The sequence below is a fragment of the Trichoderma reesei genome (genome assembly GCF_000167675.1).
Source record: "Trichoderma reesei QM6a unplaced genomic scaffold TRIREscaffold_11, whole genome shotgun sequence".
Lineage (NCBI taxonomy): Eukaryota > Fungi > Ascomycota > Sordariomycetes > Hypocreales > Hypocreaceae > Trichoderma > Trichoderma reesei.
This window is the reverse complement of record NW_006711158.1, coordinates 256760-282616: the sequence shown is the minus strand read 5'-3', so window position 1 is coordinate 282616 and position 25857 is coordinate 256760. Positions and strand designations below refer to the sequence as shown.

General features: G+C 54.3%; 8 protein-coding genes across 8 annotated transcripts; 6 read left to right on the top strand and 2 right to left on the bottom strand.

The window, feature by feature from the left end:
- The first annotated feature begins 627 nt into the window (after window positions 1-627).
- On the top strand, window positions 628-2523 carry TRIREDRAFT_122230 (uncharacterized protein). The gene is made up of 4 exons (XM_006966040.1): window positions 628-1014; window positions 1388-1691; window positions 1751-1984; window positions 2041-2523. The coding sequence occupies exons 1-4, from the start codon at window positions 794-796 to the stop codon at window positions 2356-2358; spliced, it is 1077 nt and encodes a 358-aa protein (XP_006966102.1). The 5' UTR covers window positions 628-793; the 3' UTR covers window positions 2359-2523.
- Window positions 2524-3850: 1327 nt separating this feature from the next.
- Window positions 3851-4793, top strand: TRIREDRAFT_48835 (uncharacterized protein; the record flags this gene model as incomplete). Its single annotated transcript, XM_006966039.1, has 2 exons — window positions 3851-3911; window positions 4029-4793. Coding segments are annotated over exons 1-2 (813 nt in total), but the record flags the coding sequence as incomplete, so codon positions are not given.
- Window positions 4794-5861: 1068 nt separating this feature from the next.
- On the top strand, window positions 5862-6800 carry TRIREDRAFT_22489 (uncharacterized protein; the record flags this gene model as incomplete). The annotated part of the gene is made up of 3 exons (XM_006965854.1): window positions 5862-5928; window positions 5993-6635; window positions 6718-6800. The coding sequence occupies exons 1-3, from the start codon at window positions 5878-5880 to the stop codon at window positions 6798-6800; spliced, it is 777 nt and encodes a 258-aa protein (XP_006965916.1). The 5' UTR covers window positions 5862-5877.
- Window positions 6801-7487: 687 nt separating this feature from the next.
- arg2 (uncharacterized protein) lies at window positions 7488-9583 on the top strand. Its single transcript, XM_006966038.1, has 4 exons — window positions 7488-7649; window positions 7852-7864; window positions 7934-8240; window positions 8307-9583. Exons 3-4 carry the CDS (start codon window positions 8043-8045, stop codon window positions 9486-9488), a joined length of 1380 nt encoding a protein of 459 aa, XP_006966100.1. The 5' UTR covers window positions 7488-7649; window positions 7852-7864; window positions 7934-8042; the 3' UTR covers window positions 9489-9583.
- A 1979-nt stretch (window positions 9584-11562) lies between these two features.
- Window positions 11563-12707, bottom strand: TRIREDRAFT_78626 (uncharacterized protein). Its single transcript, XM_006965916.1, has 3 exons — window positions 12466-12707; window positions 11879-12371; window positions 11563-11809 (listed from the first exon to the last, which is right to left on the bottom strand). Exons 1-3 carry the CDS (start codon window positions 12602-12604, stop codon window positions 11575-11577), a joined length of 867 nt encoding a protein of 288 aa, XP_006965978.1. The 5' UTR covers window positions 12605-12707; the 3' UTR covers window positions 11563-11574.
- A 1035-nt stretch (window positions 12708-13742) lies between these two features.
- Window positions 13743-16872, top strand: TRIREDRAFT_62789 (uncharacterized protein; the record flags this gene model as incomplete). The annotated part of the gene is made up of 3 exons (XM_006966037.1): window positions 13743-14279; window positions 14360-16658; window positions 16751-16872. Coding segments are annotated over 3 exons (2958 nt in total), but the record flags the coding sequence as incomplete, so codon positions are not given.
- A 2504-nt stretch (window positions 16873-19376) lies between these two features.
- On the top strand, window positions 19377-20795 carry TRIREDRAFT_39942 (glycoside hydrolase family 17, beta-1,3-endoglucanase; the record flags this gene model as incomplete). The annotated part of the gene is made up of 2 exons (XM_006965881.2): window positions 19377-20300; window positions 20478-20795. Coding segments are annotated over 2 exons (1242 nt in total), but the record flags the coding sequence as incomplete, so codon positions are not given.
- A 2170-nt stretch (window positions 20796-22965) lies between these two features.
- On the bottom strand, window positions 22966-25844 carry TRIREDRAFT_122220 (uncharacterized protein; the record flags this gene model as incomplete). The annotated part of the gene is made up of 3 exons (XM_006965915.1): window positions 24920-25844; window positions 23200-24877; window positions 22966-22970 (listed from the first exon to the last, which is right to left on the bottom strand). The coding sequence occupies exons 1-3, from the start codon at window positions 25769-25771 to the stop codon at window positions 22966-22968; spliced, it is 2535 nt and encodes an 844-aa protein (XP_006965977.1). The 5' UTR covers window positions 25772-25844.
- Between the last annotated feature and the right edge of the window lie 13 nt (window positions 25845-25857).

Sequence of the window (25857 nt, the reverse complement as noted above, 5' to 3'; positions counted from 1 at the left end):
GTAGCTGTACGCACAGTAGACCAAAGCTCCAGCACCGTCTCTCCGTACCTGTACCTGCCACCGATCTGCCTTCTTCGCGGCTTGCGTGTCCGTCTCCGCAATCCGTACCTGCACCTCCATCGCAGCATCACGTATTAGGCCATCCGCAGGCCATCTTAGAATAGGGGCGCATTGCAGCACCAGCTTCCACGAGTTCCAGAATGTCAGGAACGAGATACACCTTGACCGCATCTGCTCCAGGGGCCGCTGGGTACTCGCGACGCCGGTACTCCCTGGTAGCGCCACTCGGTACTCCAAAGCCGGGGGATACTTGCCTCGACCTGCGGCGGTCGCCCCTCCCTCGCCCTGGGCCTTGCCTGACTTTGCCCAACTTCGCCTGACCTCCACCCTCAGTTGCGCCTCAGTTCTGCCTGCCTTTCCCCTCTTCGCTTGTACCTACAAGGTCGCCCGGTACCTCCTTCCTCAGCCCGGCTGCACCTGCGATGCGAGTACCTGCTCCCCTGCACGGTCCTTCCCAAGCACCACCTCCGAAAAAATATTTCAGTTATCGCACGCCTCGCCTCCTCTCCTCCCCTTTTCCCTTCTTCTCTTCTCATCACACACCTTCAGTCAACCTGTGTTTCCGCGCAACGCATCGACGTCTGTCTTCTCTCAATCTGTTTCTAGGGCACCAAGCTACCCTGACCCAACTGCCTCCCTCATTGCACCAGAGTTCAAGTCCGACTCTCCTACAAATCACACGTCACGTCATACGCCGACTATAGCAATCCCCTCTCCATCCGACACCATCACCATGTCTGCTACCAACGTGGAGAACGGCCCCGATGCCACCCCCGTTAATGACGCTGCCAACGCTCTGGGCAACCTCTCAATCAACAAGCCTGCCGACGACAAGGCCGCCGCCAACGAGGCCGCCTCAGCCAGTGCCGCTGAGGGCCGCCGTCTGTACATCGGCAACCTGGCATATGCGACAACTGAGGGAGAGTTGAAGGACTTCTTTAAGAGCTACCTTGTGTAAGTGGCCATCCATCCCGCATGTCTACCTGTACCTTGACCCCCAAACTACTGCGCTCCCATCTTTCTTTGTTCTCCTGCCTCGTTTGCCTGGGTTTTGAGCTTTCGAGGCCGGTGACAAAGCACATCCCGCCGCGGTTTGCTTTGGCGGCCCAACTTTGCGACGGTGTCCTGATTGGCGGTGAATGTCACTCCGCCCCGGCGGTGCTCGCATTGCATCGCGCGATTAGCCTCTCACCTACCTCTCATCCCCGCAAGGCCTCAGCCGAGCGCGCAACTTGCCTGTGTCTCGATCTCCCATCTGCCCGCCGTCCTCGACATTGCCGATCTGTTACAGCATGGTGAACATCTACTGACTTGCCGGTGCCTACAGCGAATCAGTCTCGATCCCCAAGAATCCCCGTACCGACCGCCCCGTCGGCTACGCCTTCGTCGACCTGTCTACTCCCAGTGAGGCCGAGCGTGCCATTGCCGAGCTCTCCGGCAAGGAGATCCTCGAGCGCAAGGTCTCCGTTCAGCTTGCTCGCAAGCCCGAGCCTGCTGGCGAGAAGGCCGAGGGTGCCAACGGAGAGGGTTCTGGTGCAGAGGGCCATCGCCGCCGAGCTTCTGGTCGTGGTCGTGGCCGCGGTCGTGGCCGTGGCGGACGTGGTGGCCGTGGTGGTCGCAACGCCACTGGGGTAAGTCATCTTCTTTACCTTGCTGTTGTCCGACTTGGGCGCTGACATGATGATCACAGGACGATGAGAAGAAGGGAAGCGAGGAGGCTTCTGGCGACGCTGCCGGCGAGGGTGAGGCTCTGAGAGACATCACCAACACAGCCTCGGACGAAGCCAAGGGCGACAGGAACGACAAGAAGAGCCAGAACCGCCCTCCGCGTGAGCGCCGTGAGCGCGGCCCGCCCGCTGATGGCATTCCTTCCAAGACCAAGGTCATGGTTGCCAACCTGCCATATGACCTGACCGAGGAGAAGGTGAGTAGCCTATAGCCCATTCTGTTGCGATGTTGTGTACTAAGTGTTATGAGAAGCTTCTTGAGCTCTTCAAGGACTACGAACCTTCGTCAGCCAAGATCGCCCTCCGCCCCATCCCCCGCTTCATGATCAAGAAGCTCCAGGCACGCGGAGAGGCACGCAAGGGACGTGGTTTTGGCTTCGTCACCCTGGCTTCCGAGGAGCTCCAGCAAAAGGCCGTCGCTGAGATGAACGGAAAGGAGATTGAAGGACGTGAGATCGCCGTCAAGGTCGCCATCGATAGCCCCGACAAGACCGATGAGGAGGCCAACGCGCCTCCCGCCAACGGCACCGCCGAGGAGCCTGCTGCCGAGGCTCCTGCTGCTACTGCTTAAGTTCAGTCGCGGCAACTTTTTTTTTTTTCACAAGCTCGACATTGCCCTCTACGCTTGATGAGTACTCTTTATGATATGGCACACGATTTGGACGACTTCAATTATGACGCCGGGACTGGCCTATATATCTTCTTTGAGGTTGGAAGAGAGCTACACGCAGATATTGCTTGAACCTCTGATATCCAAAGTCGGTACAGACCTGCCAGCTCTTTGTTGACAACTTAATATTTCCCCTCCGTCGGAGCATGGGATATGAGACCGAGAAAACTACAAAAAAAGGGCCGCCTCAAAATGTTTGCATTTTTTCCGTAGATGCCTTTCCTCGTTACTGCAACTTCCTCCCAGCCGTGTGCTGACTCCAAGCACGCGGCAGAGAAAGTGGAAAGCCAGGACAAGAATGAAAAAAGAGTATATTTTGGCTGTGAAACTTTGTGTCTGCCCCCTTGAGTGATGTCTTGCCGTGCTCCTTTCCATTCGAAGCGTGACAAAGTTGGCGAGGCTGTCGCATATGACGGGGGGTTTCTGAGCCAAGAAACCTGCTTGCGATTTGGAAGCATATCAGCTATCGTCACAAGCTCCCTCAGTGTAAGGAATCTAGTGTGCTGGATGTTGATGCTGAAGGCTGCCCTGTTCCTGTGAATGCGAATCACGGTCTTTTGTGTAAGTAGCATTGTCCTGGCCTGGGGCTCGCTTGCAGAGCATTTGCACCCGACCCGAGGTTCTACGCGAGAGTGTGTACCGGGAAAATTTGCCCAGTTGAGGTTGTCGCCGTCATGTTAGGGCTAGCTTGAGCGCAGAGAAGGTACAATATCTTGCGCCCTTTGTGTTGGGTATCATGACAATGGCAGAGATTAGGTACCTTCCATTGCTGTGATGGATGAACAGCATTGGTAGCAAGTGGGCTGGCATAGCAGGTTGCCGGCATTCTGGCTTACCTCTAGTCGTTGAGAGTTGAGAGTCTGCAGCAAGATGGAGTTCTCGGCTGCGGTTAGTGGTTGCATGGATGCCACGGATCCACCGCCATGAGGATCGGGTACCTGACCTGGAAGTATCTGTTTCATTGTATTATTGCGCGTGCTACTAACAGCGGGAGGCTACCTATGTACCTACAGTGACGGGAGTCAGTAGGTGTGCAGCAATAGCGCTGTAGGCGCTGTATGTATAGGTGTGCACCTGCACTCCAGTGCTGGCTTCCAGCCCCTGGAGTTAGGTTGTATGTAACCGGACGTGTAAAAAGTAGCGGGTGCTCTCGTATCTACAGACGGCGCTGGGCCGCGAAAACCAATATTACAGGTATGGAGTTTCATGTCTGGGACCACCCCGCTCCACTTGCCGCGACAACCTCCCTGCTGCAACCAGGACCAGTCCAGACCAGCATAAGCAATCACGCGCCGGAGCCTCGACTTCAGACGCCTCTTCCATTGCAGCTGTCTGGTCTTTCTTTGCGCATCTTCTCCTCGAATTCCTACCTCTTGTCACCACCACCGCTGCTCTTCCGATTCGCAATGGCGTCCAAGGCCATGTGGGAGGTTGATCCCGAGACTCGGTCCAAGGTAATCACGGCGCATCTGTTCCCTGCTTCCGTTCCCTCTCTCGCACCCCCTTTCGCCAGCAGTGCGCCCCCCCCCCACGGTCGAACATCAACTGACTCTGACTCTTTCAATCGCTAGCTGGCCGCGCTGCAAAAGGAATCCAAGAACAACGTCTGCTGCGACTGCAATGCCCCGTCGCCGCAGTGGGCGTCGCCCAAGTTCGGCATCTTCATCTGCCTGACGTGCGCCGGCGTCCACCGCGGGCTCGGCGTCCACATCTCCTTCGTCCGTAGCATATCCATGGACGCCTTCAAGGCCAACGAGATCGAGCGCATGCGCCTGGGCGGCAACGAGGGCTGGAGGAAGTTTTTCGAGGAGCACGAGGACACGCAGATGAGGGGCCTCACCTGGGACGATGCCACCATTGCCGAACGATACAGCGGCGAAGTCGGCGAGGAGTGGAAGGAGAGGCTGTCGTGCAAGGTCGAGGGGAGGGAATACGTGCCGGGCGAGAAGAGGCCCGTAACCTCTGCTGCTGCTACTGCTGCTGCACAGTCTCCCGCGAAGCAGGGTTCGCGCACGACTACTCCCCTGGGCGGATCCGCGAACCGAAGCCAGAGCCCTGCCCAGCAGGGCGGAAAGGTCAAAGTGGACGACAGGTACTTTGCCCGGTTGGGCGCGGACAACGCTTCGCGACCAGATGACCTGCCGCCAAGCCAGGGCGGGAAATACGCCGGCTTCGGGAACACACCTGCGCCCGACAAGTCGAGCCAGGGGGGGATGCTGCCGCTGTTTGACGATGTCCAAAAGGATCCCATGGGCGCCCTCACCAAGGGCTTTGGCTGGTTCGCCTCTACCGTCACAAAGACGGCCAAGACGGTCAATGATGGGTACATTCAGCCCACTGCCAAGAGCGTACGTCTTCATCTCGCCGTTTTCTCCAATTCCCCCCCGTATCTTGCACATATCTTGCAGAGTCTTCAAATCTAACTGGGGTTACAGATTGCCGATGGCGAGTTTGCCAAGCAGGCTCAGTTGACGGCCGCACAGCTTGCCAAACAGGCTCAACTGGCCGGCAAAAACGCCCAGGAGGGCTTCACCAGATTTGTCGAGGGTCCCGATTCCACCAGGAGAAACGCCCCCCTGGATGCCAGTCGCAAAGACTTCTGGGATGACTTTTCCAACCTGGCGGAGCAGCAAAAACCCAACAATGCCATTGGCACGAGTGCCATAGGCATGGGCAAGAAGACGACCCCCGCAGCCCCGGCCCCAAAGCCCAAGGGAGGCGACGAGTGGGATGATTGGTAAACAGCTGGGGTGGTTTCACATGTTTGCTTGGCGTTGGAGTACTATGGCCTGAAGAGATACACTTTGACGAAATATGAGCGTTTGGAATACCTAACTTGACAAGACTAATGGCCGTTGTTGAAGACGTGGGCCCATATACTACTACTATGAAGAGTGCCCTCGGCGCAAATTCAAGAGGTTGGACGAGCCTCGGGGGAACATGCCATGACTTATGATGGCGCCGAGATGAGCCTCTAATTTAATATATGATATTTACCTAGTTTAGCAGTCGATATCTCGTGCTCAGCTTGATAACATGTGTGAGTACTCCGTATTGTTGGAGAAGCCATATTGCTCATGGCGAGGAGGTGTCGCATGTTCCACCCACCAAGACGCTATACACCTCGAATCAAATCCCTGTCAAATTTCTCCAAGCATAGCTTCTGTCCGTAAGAACCTCCTTTCTGCATGCATTCAACTGCTTCTCGGTATTTCATTCCATAGGTTAGCTGATGAACCTGCAGCACAGCGATGCCGGCATCGTGTCACGTGAGGCAGTATCCGAGGTTGCTCGGAAGCCGGCCCTAGCCGGCAGCTGCACGTTCGGCCTGGTTTCTTGGGCCGGCTATTTCATATGTGACATCGAGACGTCCCTCCTCCTGGCCGCATCCAACCCAACCAACCCATCCAGCTCAGCACAATGTCGGCCCTGCGGATTCTCGTCCCTGTGAAGCGAGTGATTGACTATGCGGTAAGGTGCCTCGCTTTCTGAGCTCAGAGAACGCCGGCCAAACTGACCCGAAAATGCGTTGCAGGTCAAGCCGCGAGTCAACAAGGCGCAGACCGGCGTGGAGACGGCCGGCGTCAAGCACTCGATGAACCCGTTCGACGACCTCTCGGTAGAAGAATCCGTGCGGATCCGCGAGAAGAAGCGCGCCCCCGGCGGCGTGGAGGACATTGTCGCCTTCTCGGCCGGCCCGCCCAAGGCTCAGGAGATTCTACGGACGGCGCTGGCCATGGGCGCGGACCGGGGCGTCCACGTGGAGCTCAAGGAGGGCGAGGAGCTGGAGCCGCTGACGGTGGCCAAGCTGCTCAAGAAGTCGGTGGAGGAGCAGAAGAGCAACTTGGTGATCTTGGGCAAGCAGAGCATCGACGACGACGCGGGGCAGACGGGCCAGATGCTGGCGGGCCTGCTGGGGTGGCCGCAGGCGACGCAGGCGAGCAAGATTGAGTTTGGGGCCGACGACGCGGTGACGGTGACCAAGGAGGTTGACGGCGGCGTGGAGACGGTGCGGGCGAAGCTGCCGATGGTGATCACGACGGATCTGCGGCTCAACACGCCGCGGTATGCGACGCTGCCGAATATCATGAAGGCGAAGAAGAAGAAGCTGGACAAGAAGACTCTGGAGGACTTTGGGCTTACGAATGAGAAGAGATTGAAGGTGTTGAAGGTTACGGGTAAGTTTTCCCTTATTCCTCTTCCTACGGCTTTTGATGTCGTTGTGATCCTGGGACATGGCTAATGGAGTTTGCTTGACAGAGCCGCCGCAGAGACAGGGTGGTGGCAAGGTTGAGGATGTGGATGGGTTGATTGGCAAGTTGAAGGAGCTGGGTGCTCTGTAAGGGGATGTACGAGGAGTTGTTTTAATTGAATTGCTCAACAATATATATGTCTGATATATATAGGAGGGTGGTGTCAACTCGACGACACTCAACATAGGACTTATACAAGATATAGGAGGCTCTAATGATTGAACATCTTCTTCATAGATTTGTCTGCAGATGACAGCATACCTACTAGAGACAATCTGATGTGTTGTGGTTGATGATACAATCTGCCCCGCCATCTGTCTCTTGCAGACTGTATATATCTGTGTTAGGGCCACTACATCTTTATCGCAACTGTGAAACAGTATCTATGAATAGGTAGCTCTGCATCCTATTACTATGCTCTGCCGCCAATCTATAATATCCACATATCCTCATCTATTCGCACGTCCCGTTTGCCATTCTTCTTTCAATGACTGCATTCAATGACAAAACAGGGCACACGAGCCACTACGATATCGGCGCCCCAGAGCTGGCCCAAGCAGGACTAGCGTCTCCTCGATCACGTCAAACTCCGCCATTCGACCAATCACCAGCCGCCAATTAATCGTTGGCCGGCTTCTCTATGAGGCACAAACGGGAGGGAAGAAAAAAGTCGATTGCGCTAAACCTTTATCTGACTCCTCCAGCTGCACCCTATTTTCCTTTCCACTTCTCGCTCTTCTTCCTCTCTTCTTTTTTCCTCCTCCTCACCATCCGTCAGAAAGAGTCACCATTATAGTCCTCGCACCTTGTGCCAACTCGCATCAACGCTTCACTTCTCCAACTTCCAATAGAGTGCCTCGAGCCTCGAACTTACATCTTCGACCTGCCGTTTCTCAATCCGCCCTTATGAACGGGCGCCCGTCGGAATTCACTTCTCAGGTATGGTTGAACATTTTCTCTGCTTCTTTTCCTCTTTCGTGCTGCAACGTCGATGCCCACGTTCTCCCCACGTGCCCCTTGACGCAAATCGTCCCTCCTCCCCACAATTGGGCAGATGTTGGATCAAGCCCTCGTTTGTTGGATTTGAAAATTGGGAATTGCATCAATTGGGTTCAAATTGCTAATATTCTTGTGACTACAGGACTATCTTTCTGGTTGGTGCCACCATGACTCACCTCCTCCTCCCCCCCTCATTAAGCAAACTAACACAAGCATCACCATAGACCACCTGTGGAGGGCTTTGTCAGCTTAAAACAGCATCACACGACGATCGTCTGCTATAATCTCTGAAATCACCAAACCAACATACCGTATCCCGAACCAACCGCTGCCATGTTCTCCAAGCTGGCAGCCAATTTCGCCCAGCGAGCGGCCGGCTCTGCTGCCGGCTCCGCCCGCCGGGTGGCCTTCCAGACCCGGTTCTCGTCCGGCCAGGCTGTTGCCAACGGCAGCAAGGGCAGGAAGATGCCCTTCCAGAAGCCGCTGAACACTCAGCCTGTGGCGTCTACGCCGGCCACGTTTACCATTCGGGTAAGATGCGCCATGTATACCTCTGAAAGCATGTGTCTCAAGACAGAGAGCTGACATGAACCACAGGACGGCCCCGTCTTCCGCGGCAAGGCCTTTGGCGCCAATGCTAACATCTCTGGCGAAGCCGTCTTCACCACGTCTCTGGTCGGCTATCCCGAGTCCATGACGGACCCCTCCTACCGAGGCCAGATCCTCGTCTTCACCCAGCCCCTGATTGGCAACTACGGCGTTCCCTCCAACGAGCGCGACGAGTACAACCTCCTCAAGTACTTTGAGTCTCCCCACATCCAGTGCGCCGGCGTGGTCGTCTCCGATGTCGCCCTCAACTACAGCCACTGGACTGCTGTCGAGAGCCTGAGCGAGTGGTGTGCCCGTGAGGGTGTGCCCGCCATCTCCGGCGTCGACACTCGAGCCATCGTCACCCACCTCCGAGAGCAGGGTTCTTCCCTCGCTAGGATCTCGATTGGCGACGAGTACGATGCCGATGAGGACGAGAGCTTTGTCGACCCCGGCCAGATCAACCTGGTCAAGCGCGTCAGCACCAAGGCTCCCTTTGTTGTCGAGTCGCCCGGTGCCGACCTCCACGTCGCCCTCATCGACTGCGGTGTCAAGGAGAACATCCTCCGCAGCCTGGTCAGCCGCGGCGCCTCGCTGACCGTCTTCCCCTACAACTACCCGATCCACAAGGTGGCCCAGCACTTTGACGGAGTCTTTATCTCTAACGGCCCCGGCGACCCGATCCACTGCCAGGAGACCGTCTACAACCTGGCGCGCCTGATGGAGACGTCGTCGGTACCCATCATGGGCATCTGCCTCGGCCACCAGCTGCTGGCCATGGCCGTCGGCGCCAAGACGATCAAGATGAAGTACGGCAACCGAGCCCACAACATCCCCGCCCTGGACTTGACCACCGGCCAGTGCCACATCACAAGCCAGAACCACGGCTACGCCGTCGACTCGAGCACCCTGCCCCCGGATTTCAAGGAGTACTTTGTCAACCTCAACGACGGCAGCAACGAGGGCATGATGCACCGCACCCGCCCCATCTTCTCGACCCAGTTCCACCCGGAGGCCAAGGGCGGCCCCATGGACAGCTCGTACCTCTTTGAGAAGTACCTCGAGAATGTCCGCGCCGCCAAGAGCGCGCAGCGCGTCTACAAGGACAACCGGCCCAGCCAGTACATTCTTGATGTTCTGAGCAGGGAGCGTGTCGGCGTTGAGCCTGTGCCTCTTGTTGGTGCTGCTTAAGTCTGGGAGAGTCAATGGGTTTGATATGGGTTAACAGATTGATCATGGGCGTTTTTAAAGGTCCTGAGGGATCGTGGTTTGCGCATTGCTTTGACACTAGTACTTGGAAAAGACATTAGTATATCACTTTGAGAGTTTTCAATGCAAACATTAGACATATTTCATCATATAGTCATGAGCCTACTGTACCTCGTACCTGTCCTCTGACGTGAACAATCACTACACCACTTCTACCTGAAAAAAATGGCTTGGTGAGTTTTAACTGGAAGTGCCTTGTTCCAGAAGCTTTGGAAATCGGTACACACTGCCTTGGGCAAGATGGGTAGGCAACTTTCGTCTTGTGGCTGGCGAGAACAGTATGGAAGCTCGAATGGCTCTAGTGTGACGTGGGGGAAAGACGACAGTTTCTGGGAGAAATCTGAGGAAATAATTGAGAATGTCTATGGACAAAGGCAGTTGTTCTAAACTACCTAGGTGCCTACTTACTACCTCTCACCTAAGGTAGTCAGTCTACCCGGGACAGTAGGTGAATATTTATGAAGCAGTTCAAGTGATGCTCTGATGCTGCTTCTGGGCTGATGAAGAGGCAATTTTGGATTGAGTTTGGGAGTCTGATGAATCCTACCTACATGTACCTTAGCTTATGTCCTTCCATGATTCTATCTAAAAGGGCATCTGTGCAGCGTCAATCCACCCAGGGGAACTTTATAAGTTAACTCCCTGTATAGGCCTGCTCGCAGCTCAATCCATGTTAAGAAGCTGAAATACAGTCGTTGATTGCACCCTAGACTCATGTGTGCGTTTCCAGTCCTTTTTTTGCGCTTCGAGTCCTCGATGAGAACCCCAACAAGGACTCGGGAGTGTTCCCAAGCCAAGGCTCATGAATGTATTACACCGACTAAAGTCTACCTACCTGGTGATAACTATAGGTAGTTCAGGTAGAAACGATTAGCATTCTGGCTCTTACTTCATAATAATATGCCTGTTTATCACTGGGTCCAGCTAGTTTGCTTGCATGCAACAACGGACGGATAAGGGGCCTTTGATGCAGCGGCCACGAGACCCAAATCATTAGACATTGTGTCTTTCATTCCTGGTATGTTTTCTTCAAATTGGGCAAAAGTAAGAGTTATGTATAGTATAATTCATGAGGACGGCCAAACCGAAGAAGTATCATATTGCAAAACGTAGAATCCTTAGCCCTTCCTGCACACCCCGCTTGAATTGAGTTCTGGCCAAGACGGCGTAAGATTGTGGAGTTGGCTGAGCTGCTTAATTAGTGCTCTGGGGATAGAGTCCAACCGAAGCTGCGCTTGTCTCAAAGCTTGTCTCTTCCCTTGAGCATGATGATATTGGAGAAGTGGATGGAATTATCACTTTCGTAGATCAATATGTTAATAACCTTAAGGGGCAATATTTCTTTGGAGAATTATAAAATCATCGCTGTGTGTAATACCGAAGACGAACGCTTCCCCAGATCACCAATAATGTCCATTCATCATCTCTCCCCACGGCATCGACTTGAGATACGATGAATCGATTCAGCCCCCCCGGACCAACACGTCAGGGCAGACCTAAAATCCCCAGCTCGCGTGATTACTTGTGTAATATAGGTGCTACATACCTTTCTTGTCGTCGTTGAAGGCCTAGTATAAGTCAGTAAGTAAGTATCAGCTTGCTCTGCCCCGCCATCAGGATTTGATCAAGTCCCAGCCATGCTTGCATTTTGCAAGGTTCCCCGCCTTTTGATACCGGGTGGCATCGCTGGCTAAATCATATCGAGGAGAAAGTGTGGGGTGGGCAAGTTTTATGCTCCGTAGCATCAAGGTTGGGAGCCAACCCGTGTCCCCGCTTGGTGACGTCTCAATGTTGGCTTCATGTCACAGATGAGCTTGCAAGAGGGAAATCACAGTACGATTACGGATGGAGTTGAGCATCTGAGCAAAGTCGATGTAAAGATCATTCCATTCATATCATAATACTACAGCTGGTTCTTCACGAACGCGGCGGATCTAGATCCGTAAAAATGTTTACTACACAACCAGGCTTCCCGCTGGCGATTGATGGCACGGCGTCGCGCTTACGCTTACACGTCAATGCCGTCCACGACGACGCCCTTGGTCCAGTTCCACTGGAGGAGCCGGGCCACCTCCTCGGCACACTTCTCATCCACCAGGGCGCTGACGAGATACAGAGATGCATCCACGCCAGCGCTCTGGCCCCCCGCGGTGATCACCCGGAGACCACCGAGGCGCATCGCCACGCGGCGGACAATCGACTCGCGACGTGTGCGGGATTCCTTGAAGGAAATGCTCCCCTTGCTGTTGTTCAATGACGCTCGTTAGCATGGAACCCCCAAATAGAGAGCAAAGTACAGTAGAGTAGCTTACCGGCCGTGGGGCTTCCCAGCATCCGACTTGCGGCGCGTGTATGGGCTGGCATCCTCGTCAAGCTCAAAGCGGAGGTTGTTGACGACATATCGAGCGTCGTCCATGACGTCGGTGCGATCAGTCCCGAGTCTGGTGCAGGCATCGCTGCACAGGTTCTCAAAATGGGTGATGTGGTCGGGGTGAGTGGTGGCAGCGAGGCCGCAGAGAATGCCCTCGTGCGCGAGCAGGTGGGCGCCGGTGCAGACCGACAGCATGGTTCGTTCTCTGGCTGGGTCTCTCTTCTGAAGGTCGGAGAAGGCGGTGATGATGCCAAGCGGCTCAAGTTCCTTCTTGATGACCTCGTCGGTGTTTCCACCGAGAATGATGAGAACGTCAAACTCGTTGATGCGCTCGTGAGCCTCTTTGTACGTGATCTGGGACTGCACGATGGCGCCCTGGGAGGAGAGGACCTGCGGCTCAGCACCGGCAAGGGTCACTTCAAATGCCTTGGAGGCTATTCAGGTGCGGGGAACAACTGGTTAGCATTTGGAACCCAGCATAAAAGGGGAACAGCCACCGCGGCCTGCTTCACGAGTTCGAATACATACAGTCATCGGAGAAGTCGTGCTGCGCTGCGCTAAAGACAGCCAATGGACCGGAAAAGTCAAGAATGTCGAACTTGGGGTGCAGGGCAATGAGGACGTTGATGGGCTCATCAGAGATGGCCGAAGTCTTACTCTCAGCCATCGCGAAATGCGGGGGGATGTGTGAAGAGGGAGAAGAGACAAAAGAGGTGATTCAGATGGAATTGACGGCTTTGGGGATGCAAGCCGCAAGCGTGTGATGAGGATTGGGGTGGTGAGGAGAAGGAGAAGACGTGCGATGCTGTCAATTGGGAGGATTTGGGGTATAATGATGGAAGAAGAGGGAAGAAGAGGAGGAGGAAGAGAGGGACGAGAGGACGAGATGAAATACCTGTGACCTTTAGGCGAGGAGGGGTTCAGGGCTCTACCTAGAAGGGGAGAGGGGATCACGCGCGAGCAGGACAATTGGTCGAGACGGCCGGTACCTCGTCGCGCATTGAATCATCAGCGCATCTGGGCGTACTCGCCGTCGTGCCTTGCTTCGTGCCGTCGCCGACGGTTGATGCTGATCTGATTCGGCGTGGCTCGATACATCCGCACCGTACCACCACTGCGGAGCCCATCGAGCCACCAACAGGCTACCGCCAGCACTGATCGTGCACTGATGGCCCAGGGTTTGCAGCGCTAGAGCTGCTGTGGCTCCAGCGGGCTCCAGCGGGCTCCAGCAGGCCCATTGCGGGGTAATAGCACCAGAGCCGGCAGAGGGCAGAGCGCGACAGGCAGGGTACGGCAGGCTGGCAGTACCGGGGACCTGCTGTGTCGCTGCTAGCGGGGTGCGTCGCAAGGTTCTCGGGACTTGCCCTGCTCGTCAGTGGGCTACGCCGCATCCGGCACTAGCGCGTCGCTGTGCTTGTCCGGCCTTTGCAAATCCGTCTTGCAAGCTCAAACATCCTCCCAAAAGCTTGATCCCTACCTAGCCGGGCTAAACCTCCCAGCAAATCCAGCCGCGCAACACTCGGAGCTCCCAACGGCGAGGCCCCTGAATTTCGACCGCCCGGCAGCTCACAGCGCTTCTCTTGCCTCTGCTCCAGCTTCAGCTCGGCTCCGACTCCTCTGCCGGAAGCGTCCCTCACCTCTGGCGGCGGCCACGCTGGCCTCACCCGCGGCCTGGGCGCACATCCCGCCGTGATGGCTTCTACAATGTGAGTGCGACTGCCTATCAACGGGTCCTGCGAGGCACCTCGAGCTGCTCTGTGGACGGATAAAACTGACGCGAGCGAACCCCCCCCACCCACGGCAGATCCCTCAAGGAGCTGTCCAAGGCCATCAAGGACTTCATCGTCGACCCAGCCGTGCCCCTTCCCGACGATCTCGTCGACACGATAGCTGCCTACCTGCGCAAGCGCGAAAAGTATGACGACGCCGCGTCCGATCGCCTGCAGGAGGAGCTGCTGCTCATCTTTGATAAGAATGTCCGGGGCAACCCTGCCGCGGCGGGCGCCTGGCTGGGCATCCTGCGCCGGCTCCTGACTGTGCTGCGCACCCCCGAGCGCATCCTCGTCTGGCTGGAGGCGTGCAAGGGCATTCTCGACAAGACGGGCTTCGACAAGAACGTTGTCGCCGAGGCCATGGAGTTTCTCAACGAGGTTGTCGCCATTACCGACGAGTACCAGGACGACGCCGGCGACGACTCCGCGGTGAATCCCATCATCGACCGACTGTTTGAGATATGGATGGAGGAGTTTCAGCCGGCGCGCTTCGAGGGCAATCAGCCGTCGGAGCATAGCGAAAAGATGCTTGGCGATGCCTTGGGGAACTTTGGGAAGAAACGACCAAAGGTATGGACGACATATTGACGAGATTCTTCACCCTGTCCATCATCATCATCATCCTTCTCTGCCTGGACTAACGGAATCAGGAATTTTTCTCTTCGTTGGACGGCTATCTGATCAAGAAGAAGTATCGAAAAGCCAGCCTCAACTTCATTTGCTCCTTTATCCAGTCGCAGCCGCCTCACCTACACCAAGTGGCTCAAACGCCTCTCTTCACCGATCTCTTGACGTGCCTTCAGCAGGACACATCGACCACTGTCGTCTCGGCTGCGCTCACCGCTCTCATCATGCTTCTGCCCCATATGCCCAGCTCTCTTGTGCCGCATCTGCCTACGCTGTTCAACATCTATGCCAGGCTACTCTTCTGGGAAAAGGAGAGGTCAGGTACTCTGGAGTCGCCCTTTCACGACTCCGAGCAAGCGAGCCGCTGGGAGGTATATGCCTTTGAGCCGGAGACGGAAGATACCAACATACCACACCTGTCGCACTACTACACGATTCTCTACGGCCTCTATCCCATCAATTTCATGGATTACATTCGCAAACCGCAGAGATATATGCGGCACGCCAACGTGTCCAACGCTGATGAGATTGAGGTGCAGCCGACGGAGATTCGGCACCAGTCGGAACAGTTCAGGAGGAGCCATGTGCTCCATCCCAACTTTTATACACTCACTATCGAGACGGAGAAGACAGACGTGGGGCGATGGATCAAAAGCGAGGCCGCCGAAGTCGTGGCTGAATGCATGGCGCTGTGCATCTCCCCAGACTCGCAAATGTTTGGCGACCACGACCTGTTGCACCTCACGCAGTCGTCGGCCCAGGCTCTCAACGACGACCTGAGTCAACTGAGATCAGACCCAGGCTTGCTGAGCAGCTCAGTGACCAAGGTGAACTCGTGGAGAAATACCCACCTATCGATGACAGAGTCCATCGCCAGCGACCATACGCCGCAGCGTCGGGGGTCGCAATCCAGTCATCATTCGGCGAGGGACTCTGGCGAAGCGACCCGCGCCAAGGACTTTGGGGTAGATGGCCCTTCAGGCACGCAGCTACTCCAATCGGCCTCTCACACCCAGCTTCAGGATCTCATCAGGTCGAACAAGGCGATCAAGAGCAGTCTCCACCAGTCTCTGGCAAACGACAGTGTGCCGTCGCTCGCTCTGAGCCATCAAGAGTCAGTTGCGGATAGGCCGCTAACGATGATGACGCTGCCGCCGCAAACACAGACGCCTGTATCGGCCGATAATGGAAACAATGCGCAGATTGCTCACCTGCAACGTCAGCTTCTCCTGCTGCAAAATGACCTCAGCTTTGAGCGATACCTCAAACAACAACACATGGCCCACATCGGCGAGCTGCGGCGGCGTCAAATGGCGGAGGCGGCCACGGAGGCGGAAATGCAGAATCTCATCATGATGAACCGGAACCTCAAGAGTCGCTACGAAGAGGCCAAGATGGCTGAGATGCAAGTCCGCAAGGAGTCAGAAAAGAGCCGGGCCATGGCAAAGAAGTGGGAAGCGGATTTGGCCAACAAGCTGAAGAACCTGCGCGAGGAGTCAAAGAAGATGCAGACGGAGATTGACTCGTTGCGGAAGGAGCTCGAAGAGAGCCTGCGCGAATGCGAGAAGCTGCGAAAGCTGGTCTGCGACGCCGAGGTGAAGGAGCTGAATGCAAGGCAGAACATGCAGTCGATTGAGATACACGGCGCAGAGATTGACCGACTCAAGGCAGAGGTGGAGCGGCTGTCGCTGTCGGAGAGGGACTACCAGGCGAGGGAGGTGGAACGGATGGCGGCCGTCAACGCAGCCGAAGACGCCCAGAATCAGGTGGAAACACTCAGGCTGCAGCTGACGGCCTCTGAGCTGGAGGTGCAGCGAACGAAGAAGCTGTTCCAGTCGCAGGTGGCAGCACTCCAGGCCCAGCTCTCAGAGGCCCGGGAGGAGCGCAACAGGCCCGCGACGGCGAGCGTGGCGGTCGAGAACGCTCTTGCGGCGAGCCGTGCCAAGCAGGCGGAGATGCAGAAGCAGTACAGCCTGCTGACGCGCAAGTACACGGTGCTGCAGTCGTCACTCCTGGACATGCAGCTGGAGGCGTCGGTGGCGACGGAGAAGTCGAGCATCGCGGATGGCGAGGAAGACGGCATGTCGTCGTCGACGGGGCCCATGTCGATGAAGTCGAGGCCGCTCCGACTGTTGTCGACGGCGGAGACGGGCGAGGGCTCGGGGTACAACGCCACATCCTCGCCCGGCTCGAACCCGGGGACTCCCACGTCGTCTGTACTGCAGCCGCTGCAGCCAACCAGCTCCGCGGGGACGGCCGGGACGGACGGCCAGGGGTCGTCGTTGAATCTGTCGATGAGCCCGGAAAGGAGCTATTTTAGCGGTAAGTCGACATTGTTGCCCTCGTTTCTGCCCTTGTGGGAGCTCCGGCTGGAGAGTGGGACGGACGGCTGTACTAATTCCGCATAACAACAGGTGGGCTCCAGAGCATGATTCGCCGAGACAGCAAAGACAAGAAGGACGACTCTGGCAAGCCCAAGAAGGAGAAGAAGTCCTTGGGGCTGAGGGGTATCAGGGGATTTGTCGGCAGCAGCTAGGTGCGGCCGTTTTGGCCTGCCATTCTCTACCAGTGGTAGATGATGATTTCATGGGGAAATTTTTATCTTTGCGGGTATATGATAGAACCAGGACGGAGTATAATGGGGAGTTGATGCATGACTAGATTGGGCAATTTGCGATTATGAGACACGAATGTCGATTGTTTGGTCGACTAATGAGGAGACAGCATCCATCCAGCTGTTACGTGCTCTGTAAGAGGAGGTTATTTATATATGATGAGATGGTATTTGTCGAATGCCTTGTGTAGTGATTCACACAAGTTATCTTTACTTGATTCTCTCCGTCGACTGATTTCATGCTAGACAAGCCAATGACAGGGACCTAGGTAAGTAAAAATGTGAGTACATAGTAGTTGCAGACTGGATGCCTATCCTAAGGTAGGTATGTATCTTGTTCATGGGCAAAAATCAGAAATTCCACCAGCAGAGAGAGAGAGAGAGAGAGAGAAGAGGCTAAGCATGCAGGTACGCTTTGAACACACACAGCACACTGGCGGAAGGCTTACGCAACCTCCATGGGTGTGTGTGTGTGTGTGGTCCCCTGAGCCAGTTTGGCTGTTTTTGCTGCGTTAGCGGGGTGAGCCACAAACGTGGGATACCGAGGAGCCGGGGGGAAAAAACATAAATAGTATTGTAGGGTTGTATCTCAGTTGCGAGATTGCAGATTTTTATTTGGTTCATGGCTTGTTGAGAAGGTGGGAAGAAGAGGATATCTTGTGATAGGAATAAGGGTGGTCTGGACTGGACATCCCAGGAAGAAGTGCGGTGTATTATTGCAATAAGTGTGTGGTATGAATGTACGTTGGGCGGGTTTTGAGAATACGATGTGATGTTGGGGTTTTTGTCCTGTTTGGGTTGAACACGAGGTCACGGGGGGTGCTTTGCTTTGCTTTGCATGGGCCTGGTACCTTTGGATTTGCTGTTGACTTACGAAATGTGTGGTGATGGCCACAGATGACTTTGTTTTCAATGCCTCTAGAATCCTGGAGTTTCGGTTGTCCGACTTGAGCAGGGACTTGACTCTAAGAGTGTGGTAAGGAAAAGGCATCTCTGCCTGGCATTTATTTTGCACCGACGACGAACGTATAGTACGTAGTTAGTATAGCAGAACCGGGGGAGTGTTCATGGATGCTGGTGCAGCCGCTGGTGGCTGCTGCTTGTCATGTCTTGTCTTGTCTTGCATGCGCCTCGGCGCTTGGATACAAGATTCATACTCGTAAGAGGTCACACAGGCAGTCTTGTTTCGCCGTGTTGTCGCAGTGAATGATATGATGACGATGCACGTACATACATACATACATACATACTCATGCCTAGACACAGTGCAAGGTAACATTGGTCTGGTAGTATTACGGGCATTGCGTGTTCGTTGTGAGTCCGTTTGTTTTACCAGTGATGATCATGATGCGATGGCCTGGCTGATGACGTCGATGTTTCCTCCTCTTTGTACATACTATGTACAGTAGCTCACACAACAAGAAAGACGGAAAAAAACAAAAATAGCAGCGCATCGAAAAACTGGGATCGGGGGGAACCAATCGAGAGAGGCATTTTCTGTTCTCTCCCATTCGATGGAGACCTTTTTTTTCCCTTTCGTTCTCCGGCTCTTTTCTTCCTTTTTCTATGGGCACTTTTTCGATCCACTGGGCTAGATGGGGTGGTCCGGTTTTTTTTTTATACCGGGGAAGAGGTGGGCCGGTGAGAGGACAGGCCGTCTGGGCCGAGAAAACGGATCTCAGTGATTGTGAATACCTATGAGAAGATATGGACTGTTTCCTTGTGTGTCTTGTTGTGAAAAGGGTTTGTCTAGTGAAGCCCCTGTGGCTTGATTTAGGGGATCAACTAAGGCGCTTCGTAGCACTGCATGGAAGCCTCATTCATGGGGGAATTACGCAGAAAAAGAGTGAAAAAGAAAAAAAAAAAAAAAGTTGAGCGGTGGCGTGGCGTGGCGTGGCGTGGCGTGGATCGGATGGTGGTGTGTGGATGGTGGTGATGGCGTGTGGGTTGTGTGTGGGTGTGGGTGTGGATGTGGGTGCCATCTAGAGTCCTGTGCCTTGCTTTCTCTTCGGCAACTCGGCCAATGTCAAACCCCCCAGGAAGCTCGTATCCCGATGGCATGCTGCACGTCTCCGCTCCGGGGGGGCATGGCTGACGTCTGTCAGTCTTGTCTGTCTGTCTGTCTGGCTGGCTGGCTGGGTTCGGTAGACTGTGGCTTGCCCGTTCACACGAGTTTTTATAAGCCTCGTACTCTCCCTCCTCCCGTGGTCGATATATCCAGTCCTCGTCATCCCCATCGCTTGTTCTTGGTGGCTGTTGACCTCGTCCCTTCGCTTGACACCCAAGAAACCACTCGTTTCTTTCTTGGCTGTATCTCATTCGCTTCTAAATCATTACAACAACGACACTTGAAGCGTCACAACAATAATCAAAACCACCAACAGAGGACACCAATCAAGATGCCCTCCTCATCCACCCTCCTCGCCCTGGCCACGGCCCTCTCGGCCGTCAACGCCGCCTACACGGGCTTCAACTACGGCTCGACCTTTACCAACGGCCAGCCCAAGGCCCAGACCGACTTCGAGGCCGAGTTTAAGACGGCCGCCGGCCTCGACGGCACCGACGGCGCCTTCACCTCGGCCCGCCTCTACACCATGATCCAGGCCGGCACCGCAAACACGCCCATCTCCGCCATCCCCGCCGCCCTCAGCACCAAGACCAGCCTGCTCCTCGGCCTGTGGGCGTCCGGCGGCGACGCCGCCTTCGCCAACGAAATGGCCGCCCTCAAGAGCACAATCAGCCAGTACTGCGACCAGAACCTGGGCGACCTCGTCGCCGGCATCTCCGTCGGCAGCGAGGACCTCTACCGCATCACGCCCACGGGCATCGCCTCCCACGCCGGCGACGGCGCCCAGCCGGGCACGCTCGTCAACTACATTGGCCAGGTCCGCGACGCCATCAAGGGCTCGTGCCTGGCGGACGTGCCCATCGGCCACGTCGACACCTGGAACGCCTGGGTGCTCGACTCCAACAAGCCCGTCGTCGACGCCGTCGACTGGCTCGGCATGGACACGTACCCTTACTACGAGAACACCAACGAAAACTCCATCACCAACGCCAAATCCCTCTACGAGGCCGCCCTCACCAAGATCCAGAACGCAGGGCCCGGAAAGCCCGTCTGGGTCACCGAGACCGGCTGGCCCGTCAACGGGCCCAAGTCTGGCGCTGCTGTTGCTTCGACGGCCAACGCCCGCGAGTACTGGCTGCAGGTTGGCTGCCCCAACTTTGGCAAGGTCAATGTCTGGTGGTACACGCTGCAGGATGCCGCGCCGGATGCGCCCAACCCCAGCTTTGGCGTCATTGGCAGCCAGCTGACGGAGAAGCCGCTGTATGACCTGTCTTGCAAGGACGTGGATACCAAGCCGCAGCAGCCTGAGACGACGACGACGACGACGACTTCTGGCGCAGTTACTGAGACTACTACCTCTGCTGTTGCCTCGTCTACTGAGGAGGCTTCGACTACGACCGAGGCTGTTGCTTCTACCTCTACTGTCTCAGAGGTCCAGACCACCACCGTCGAGTCTCAGACCACTGCTGTTGCGACTGTGACTACCGGCTCCGAGCAGACCACGGTTTCCGAGGTCCAGACTACCGTCCAGACCACCAGCTTCCCCGCCATCACTGCTCCCACATCCGTCGTCGTCATCGTCCCCACGACCTTGTCTTCTGCTCCCTTCCCCAGTTCCAACAGCACTGCGATCGGCGGCGGCTCCCCCTCTGCGTCTGCTCCTGGATCCAGCCCCAGCTCGCCTTCCACGACTAACATTCCTGGAAGCAGCGGTAGCAAGCTGAGCTCTTTCGGAGCGGCTGCTGCTGCTATTGCTGTGGCTGCCATTGCTTTGTAAGGCGGATGAGGTCTCGTATATATGAAGGCTCTTTTTCTATGAAGACAGGAGCTAAAAGAGTGGTACTCTTGGGATATAAGGAGGTATATAATACCGCTTAGGGGAAGATGACCCTTTAATGACTTTGACGGGATTTTCTACACATCTACCTAGAGATGCTTTGGTAGATTGGATGATTACTACTATGTACTTTTATGCCTTGTACGTCTTGTAATGGATAATGGACGACATAATGAAAGGCATTGGCATTTTTATATAGATGGATATAATGGACACACTCCTTATATTGACACCACGAGATTTGCTCTACCAGTAATTTGACATGCTCGCTATATATATGTATATATCGATTGACTTATCACTGCTCGGTGATAACCCAGAATCCCCTATCCCGCCTTCTTTTATCTTCCCCCTTGAAATACAAGAATTGTAAAGTCTTCAGTGGAAGCACAGCTCCCTGCCAACAGATTCTACCCTGCTATACCTATACTATCAAACAGCTTGACACGAAGCTGAATTAAATTCTCTTCATCAGGTGTTCAAATATGGGATTGCTCGTCTTGAGAATTGGAAGTCGAGAACCTCTGTCTGCTTATAGATAACATGAAGCCACATGCCCTCCTAATCGCGAATTGTAAAGTCAATGTCAATGCAGCTGCAGTGCTTGTCTTATTTCTCAACTTAACTAGAGAAGGGCATTCTCCTTGCCGTCTCCTATTCCTACCCAAACATGTGCTTAGAGGCCCTTATGATACAGAGGTCATGCCTGAACTGATAGTCACTCGCGTACCTGACCTGATAGATGCTCCACTTCTAATTGGGTTTGAAAACCGTGGATCCTGGTTCACCTGACATGTGCTTCAAGCGCGTTTATTGGCTGAATTTGAACGACGACTCACTATTAAACAAGGTGTCAGCTCAGCTCAGCTTCCACCATTTATTGCGAATGCATTCCCCTTCTTCTCGCATATAACACGATATGTCCCATCCATCAACCCGTGAAGCAACTTCAAGATTTAGTATCCCTTTAGATGCGGTAAGGTGCCAGCCGGGTCACTGCACCCATAACGGCTTAATAAGCAAGCGCTACCTTCAAGTACCTGGTTCTGCACAATTGCAATGCCTAGCAGCGCGTACTATCAAGTAGCGGCCTTCACTGCCGGTACTTTAGAATTGCGCAAAACTTGGTGGGATTTCAGGTACTCCCTTGACACCCTCATATGATTGGCGCAAATCCTCGAACTCTACATTGCTGGCACCTTACCGCATCTAAAGGGATAGGCCACTCGGGGGCCAAGGCCGAGGCCTAGCGTGCCAGCTGAACCAACAGCATGCAGGTCCCCAGACTCCCCCACCAGCAATGCAACATAACGTTTCAAGCAGAGGAATCGGCCAAAGAGTCAACCACAAGCAACACTTGAAGAATATAAAAAGAGCAAAAAGAAGCAAAAAGAGAAAAACATACAACAGCCGGTGTTCGCCAGTGGTCACCCACCTGACTACTAATCTGCCGGTTAGTGGCTTGTCTATGGGGGAGCAGACGGGACCCCGAATTCTCCACTACCTATGGTCGTATGTGCAAGCTTAGCAGGCGAAAGTGGTCTATGTTCTGACTCCCTCGTGGTGAGGATTGGTGATGTCTCGCCAAGTATAGACTGAATCTTCTTCATTTGCTATACTATAGCATATATAGGTGGAGATCTATGTCACTATATCTATGTCACTATATTATAGATACCTCAGCAGATCGATATAGCAGATGCTTCTATACTGCCCCTTGATGTAACATGATCTATATTTTACCTACTGTCATGTTCAGGGGTCAAGACAACAACAGATGACTTCTGGCCCAAGTGGCAATGTACAGACCAACACTTGGTGACCCTTTATACCTCACCATCTGCTGTGTTTATGAACAAGCCGCGAGCTTTGTATGCAAAGCATGGTTTCCCCCCATTGTATCTTCCCTCCTTGGCTTTTCTCCTCTCGAAACAATGAGGTACTTTTCTTCGCCATTACTATGCCCTTGAGGACCAAAACACCAGGCGCCCTCACTGTAGACACGTCTCACGACGCTTTCTCGTTCGTTCAAACCTCCCCTTCACTAATAATCACATATAATAAAGATAGATCCATAATACTCACATAACGTAGCACCTCATAGACCCCCTTAATCTATAATTTTGATTATGGTATTCATTGAGCAGTGATTACGGAATTTCAGGTACAAGCAAGCATGATGATAATAAGAACATTCAAGGGAACTGATCTTGAGTGAGAGATAATCCTCTCTCGTTTCCGGTAGCCCGGGCCCCCAGTGCCGAAACCCAAGATGCTCAGTGCCAGTATGTACATGTACTTTCCATCGACAGACATCATTCGAGGGCGATTGTTTGGAACGTACGATCGGCCTTGAGCCAGTCTTTGAAGAAAACAAAGCCAGCACCAATTCGACGCGCAAACGGGGATCCCTCTTGACGATGAATGATTAGGACGTTCACCATTGGCTGCTGACTATCGAGCCCCTCGTTGGATGAGTACTTCATATTCTCCGTCATTGTCGGTTTGGCGCTCATTGCGCTAGCCAGTTCGCGAAGTGAATGCCTCAGTTCAAGTCGCGAGTCCCAGGAGATCAAGGTTGGATTAAGCCACCCGAAAAGACAGCTAACACCCAGCGACACACCGATGCACTCGATGGCATCGCCCTGTGAGATCCGTGGCATGGTATTGTCCATGGCCATTTGTAGCGTCATGGCCACACAATTGGGTCTAATCAACCCGATCCTCCGGCCTCCTGAATCTGTGAGGCACATCTGTATGCGAAGAAAACCGGCATGCTCCAATTCTACGGCCATGAACACCCTGAAATATGCTGTCTGTGCACGAGTCAACAAGACCCCAGGACGTAGCTTCTCGATCAATAACCGATCTTCACCTCTGAAACCATTCCTGAGGTTCTGTGTCTTCCAATGCCCAGAATCCCGCGCCTTTCTTATATCCGTCCAGACGTCTTCCGAACAGGGCCAGCGCTTCTCAATCTCATATTTGCATTCGGCACATAATTCACCAGTCGTATCTTCGAGATGTTCCCATACCTTCTCAATCAGGCGGCGCCGGGGCTCATTCAAGATGGCACAGGCTGGGAACCCTTTCTCGAGTTTTCCTCTCACGTCTTCCGGAATTTCGTGCTCGATGCATTCTTTCCACCATGCAACCAGAAGAAGGGCTTGAGTGTTGGCGTGAGACTGATGGCCAGAGGGGATGAACGTCTCTGATCTGACGGGTATCAGCTCTCCGTTCTGATCCTTGTAAAACCACTCGACGAGTGTTTCTCGATACAAATCGCCTAAGAATTCACCAGCTGTGATAGGCCCAATGACCGAAGCCCATGACCACGACGGAAGGCCAAGGACACCTCCAGTCGTGATATGGTTGCCCTTGCAGTACCAAAGCAGAGCTTTGCCAAAATCAGCTTCTGGAAGTCCGTAAATGTGGAGGCGGCTGTTGTAGAGCGTAGCCAGGATGCCCTGAAAAGCATCCAGGATGTCTGACTGCTGGGTGAGAGACCTGCGTGTGTATGCTTCAAGGTGGCGGGCGAAATGCAGGAATATAGTCCTCTTTTCAGCATGGCCACCGATTCGATATTGTTCTTGCCGCAAGGTTCCCAAGGTTATATTGTTCCTATCCAGCGAATACTGATGTTCTCGCTGATACGCCTCACGAGTGTCGTTGCATTCGAACCAAAGTTCAAAAGGTGTAAAGATCAGCTTTCTTCGGGACAAGACGGCTTCCTGGTAGGTCCATCCCCGCTCAACCCATCTGGACTTCTGCAGGGCGATTTGGAGATCAGGGTAATGTATCATGTACTCGAGCCCACACACCCCCTTTTTGAGCTGAAAAGTCTCACGCGCAGTCGAGACACCTGCAATCGGGTCGTGCATGCTGGTCCCGCTTGCGTGGATGATGGTGAACTCGGCCGCTGAATAGATGTCGCCCATGGCGTTGATTTGCTCCTTCTTTTCGCTCTCCATGCCGTCCTGCTGGATGCAGAACCGGTCGACCCAAAGGAAGCGCTGACCCAGCTGCCGACATACAGTCATGGCATCCTCAATAGCCCTGGGCACACTAATCTTCCCCAGACCATTGCTCGCTTCAAGTTCGTTCTTGTTGGACTCCAGCAATGCGTCCTCCCTTGAAGCCGCTGTCGTTCCCCAAACGTAGCTGAGGGCAACGAATTTGATATCGCGGCCAAGCCTCGAGCTGGATAAGAAGTCAGACTTGACTTTTCGATCGTTCACATCAATGAGTCGAAAGCCTTGCGGCATCGTTGAGTGCTCCGACCTGGCGCAGGCATGCTCGTCGCTGCACTTCTGGATCCACTGTTGGACAGCAGGCCAACTGATTTGACCTCGGTGAGTTGTTGGTCTTGAATCTTGCGAAGCCGCGCGCAAGGCAATATCAATTGTATACCTTGTGTCAGGCATGGTGATGTGTAAAGACATATGGCATCTGCCGTATCCCGATTCTACTTCCAAGGATAGCCTTGTCTTTTTTCGTATGACCTCTTCATCTCCTTCAAGCTTGCTGAACATGATAACGCATGAGTGGATGACGCTGGCCAAAAGGCAGCACAACGCACAACCATTGTTGGAGACAATTCGTGAGATTCCGTTGCCACTAGAGTCGCAGCCAAGCTCAAGATCGAATCTGAGGTCGTAGGACTTGTCACCAAGGCATATGGCAAGATGACGAAGTCGTAAATGCTTACAAAAGCCGCAGAGAGGTTCCACTTCGGCTTGGAAAGAGCATTTGCTGCAGAAGCCGTGGAGTAGGCTGTTTACGTCCTTCCCGTAGTTGTCAGAGAGGTACGCTGGTAAGACGTGAGCGCAGAGGTTGTCCGGGCATCTCTCGCTTGCACCATCCGCCGACCCGTTGCTGTCCATGGGCGAGGGTGCTGTGGGGATATGGTACGACATATAGAAAGAGCGGAACTGATGGTGGTGATAGATGGACTTGTCACCAATGTCGAGCTCAAACAGAAGGAGGGAGACGATTTTTGCGA

What these genes read in the sequence shown, in the direction of transcription:
- TRIREDRAFT_122230 (XM_006966040.1), top strand. Translation starts at nt 794, where the DNA reads ATGTCTGCTACCAACGTGGAGAACGGCCCCGATGCCACCCCCGTTAAT. An exon ending in TTCTTTAAGAGCTACCTTGT is followed by an intron (nt 1,015 to 1,387) that starts GTAAGTGGCCAT and finishes CGGTGCCTACAG; the next exon opens with CGAATCAGTCTCGATCCCCA. An exon ending in GTGGTCGCAACGCCACTGGG is followed by an intron (nt 1,692 to 1,750) that starts GTAAGTCATCTT and finishes TGATGATCACAG; the next exon opens with GACGATGAGAAGAAGGGAAG.
- arg2 (XM_006966038.1), top strand. Translation starts at nt 8,043, where the DNA reads ATGTTCTCCAAGCTGGCAGCCAATTTCGCCCAGCGAGCGGCCGGCTCT. An exon ending in CGGCCACGTTTACCATTCGG is followed by an intron (nt 8,241 to 8,306) that starts GTAAGATGCGCC and finishes CATGAACCACAG; the next exon opens with GACGGCCCCGTCTTCCGCGG.
- TRIREDRAFT_78626 (XM_006965916.1), bottom strand. Translation starts at nt 12,604, where the DNA reads ATGGCTGAGAGTAAGACTTCGGCCATCTCTGATGAGCCCATCAACGTC. An exon ending in GCACGACTTCTCCGATGACT is followed by an intron (nt 12,372 to 12,465) that starts GTATGTATTCGA and finishes GCACCTGAATAG; the next exon opens with CCTCCAAGGCATTTGAAGTG. An exon ending in GCTGGGAAGCCCCACGGCCG is followed by an intron (nt 11,810 to 11,878) that starts GTAAGCTACTCT and finishes ATTGAACAACAG; the next exon opens with CAAGGGGAGCATTTCCTTCA.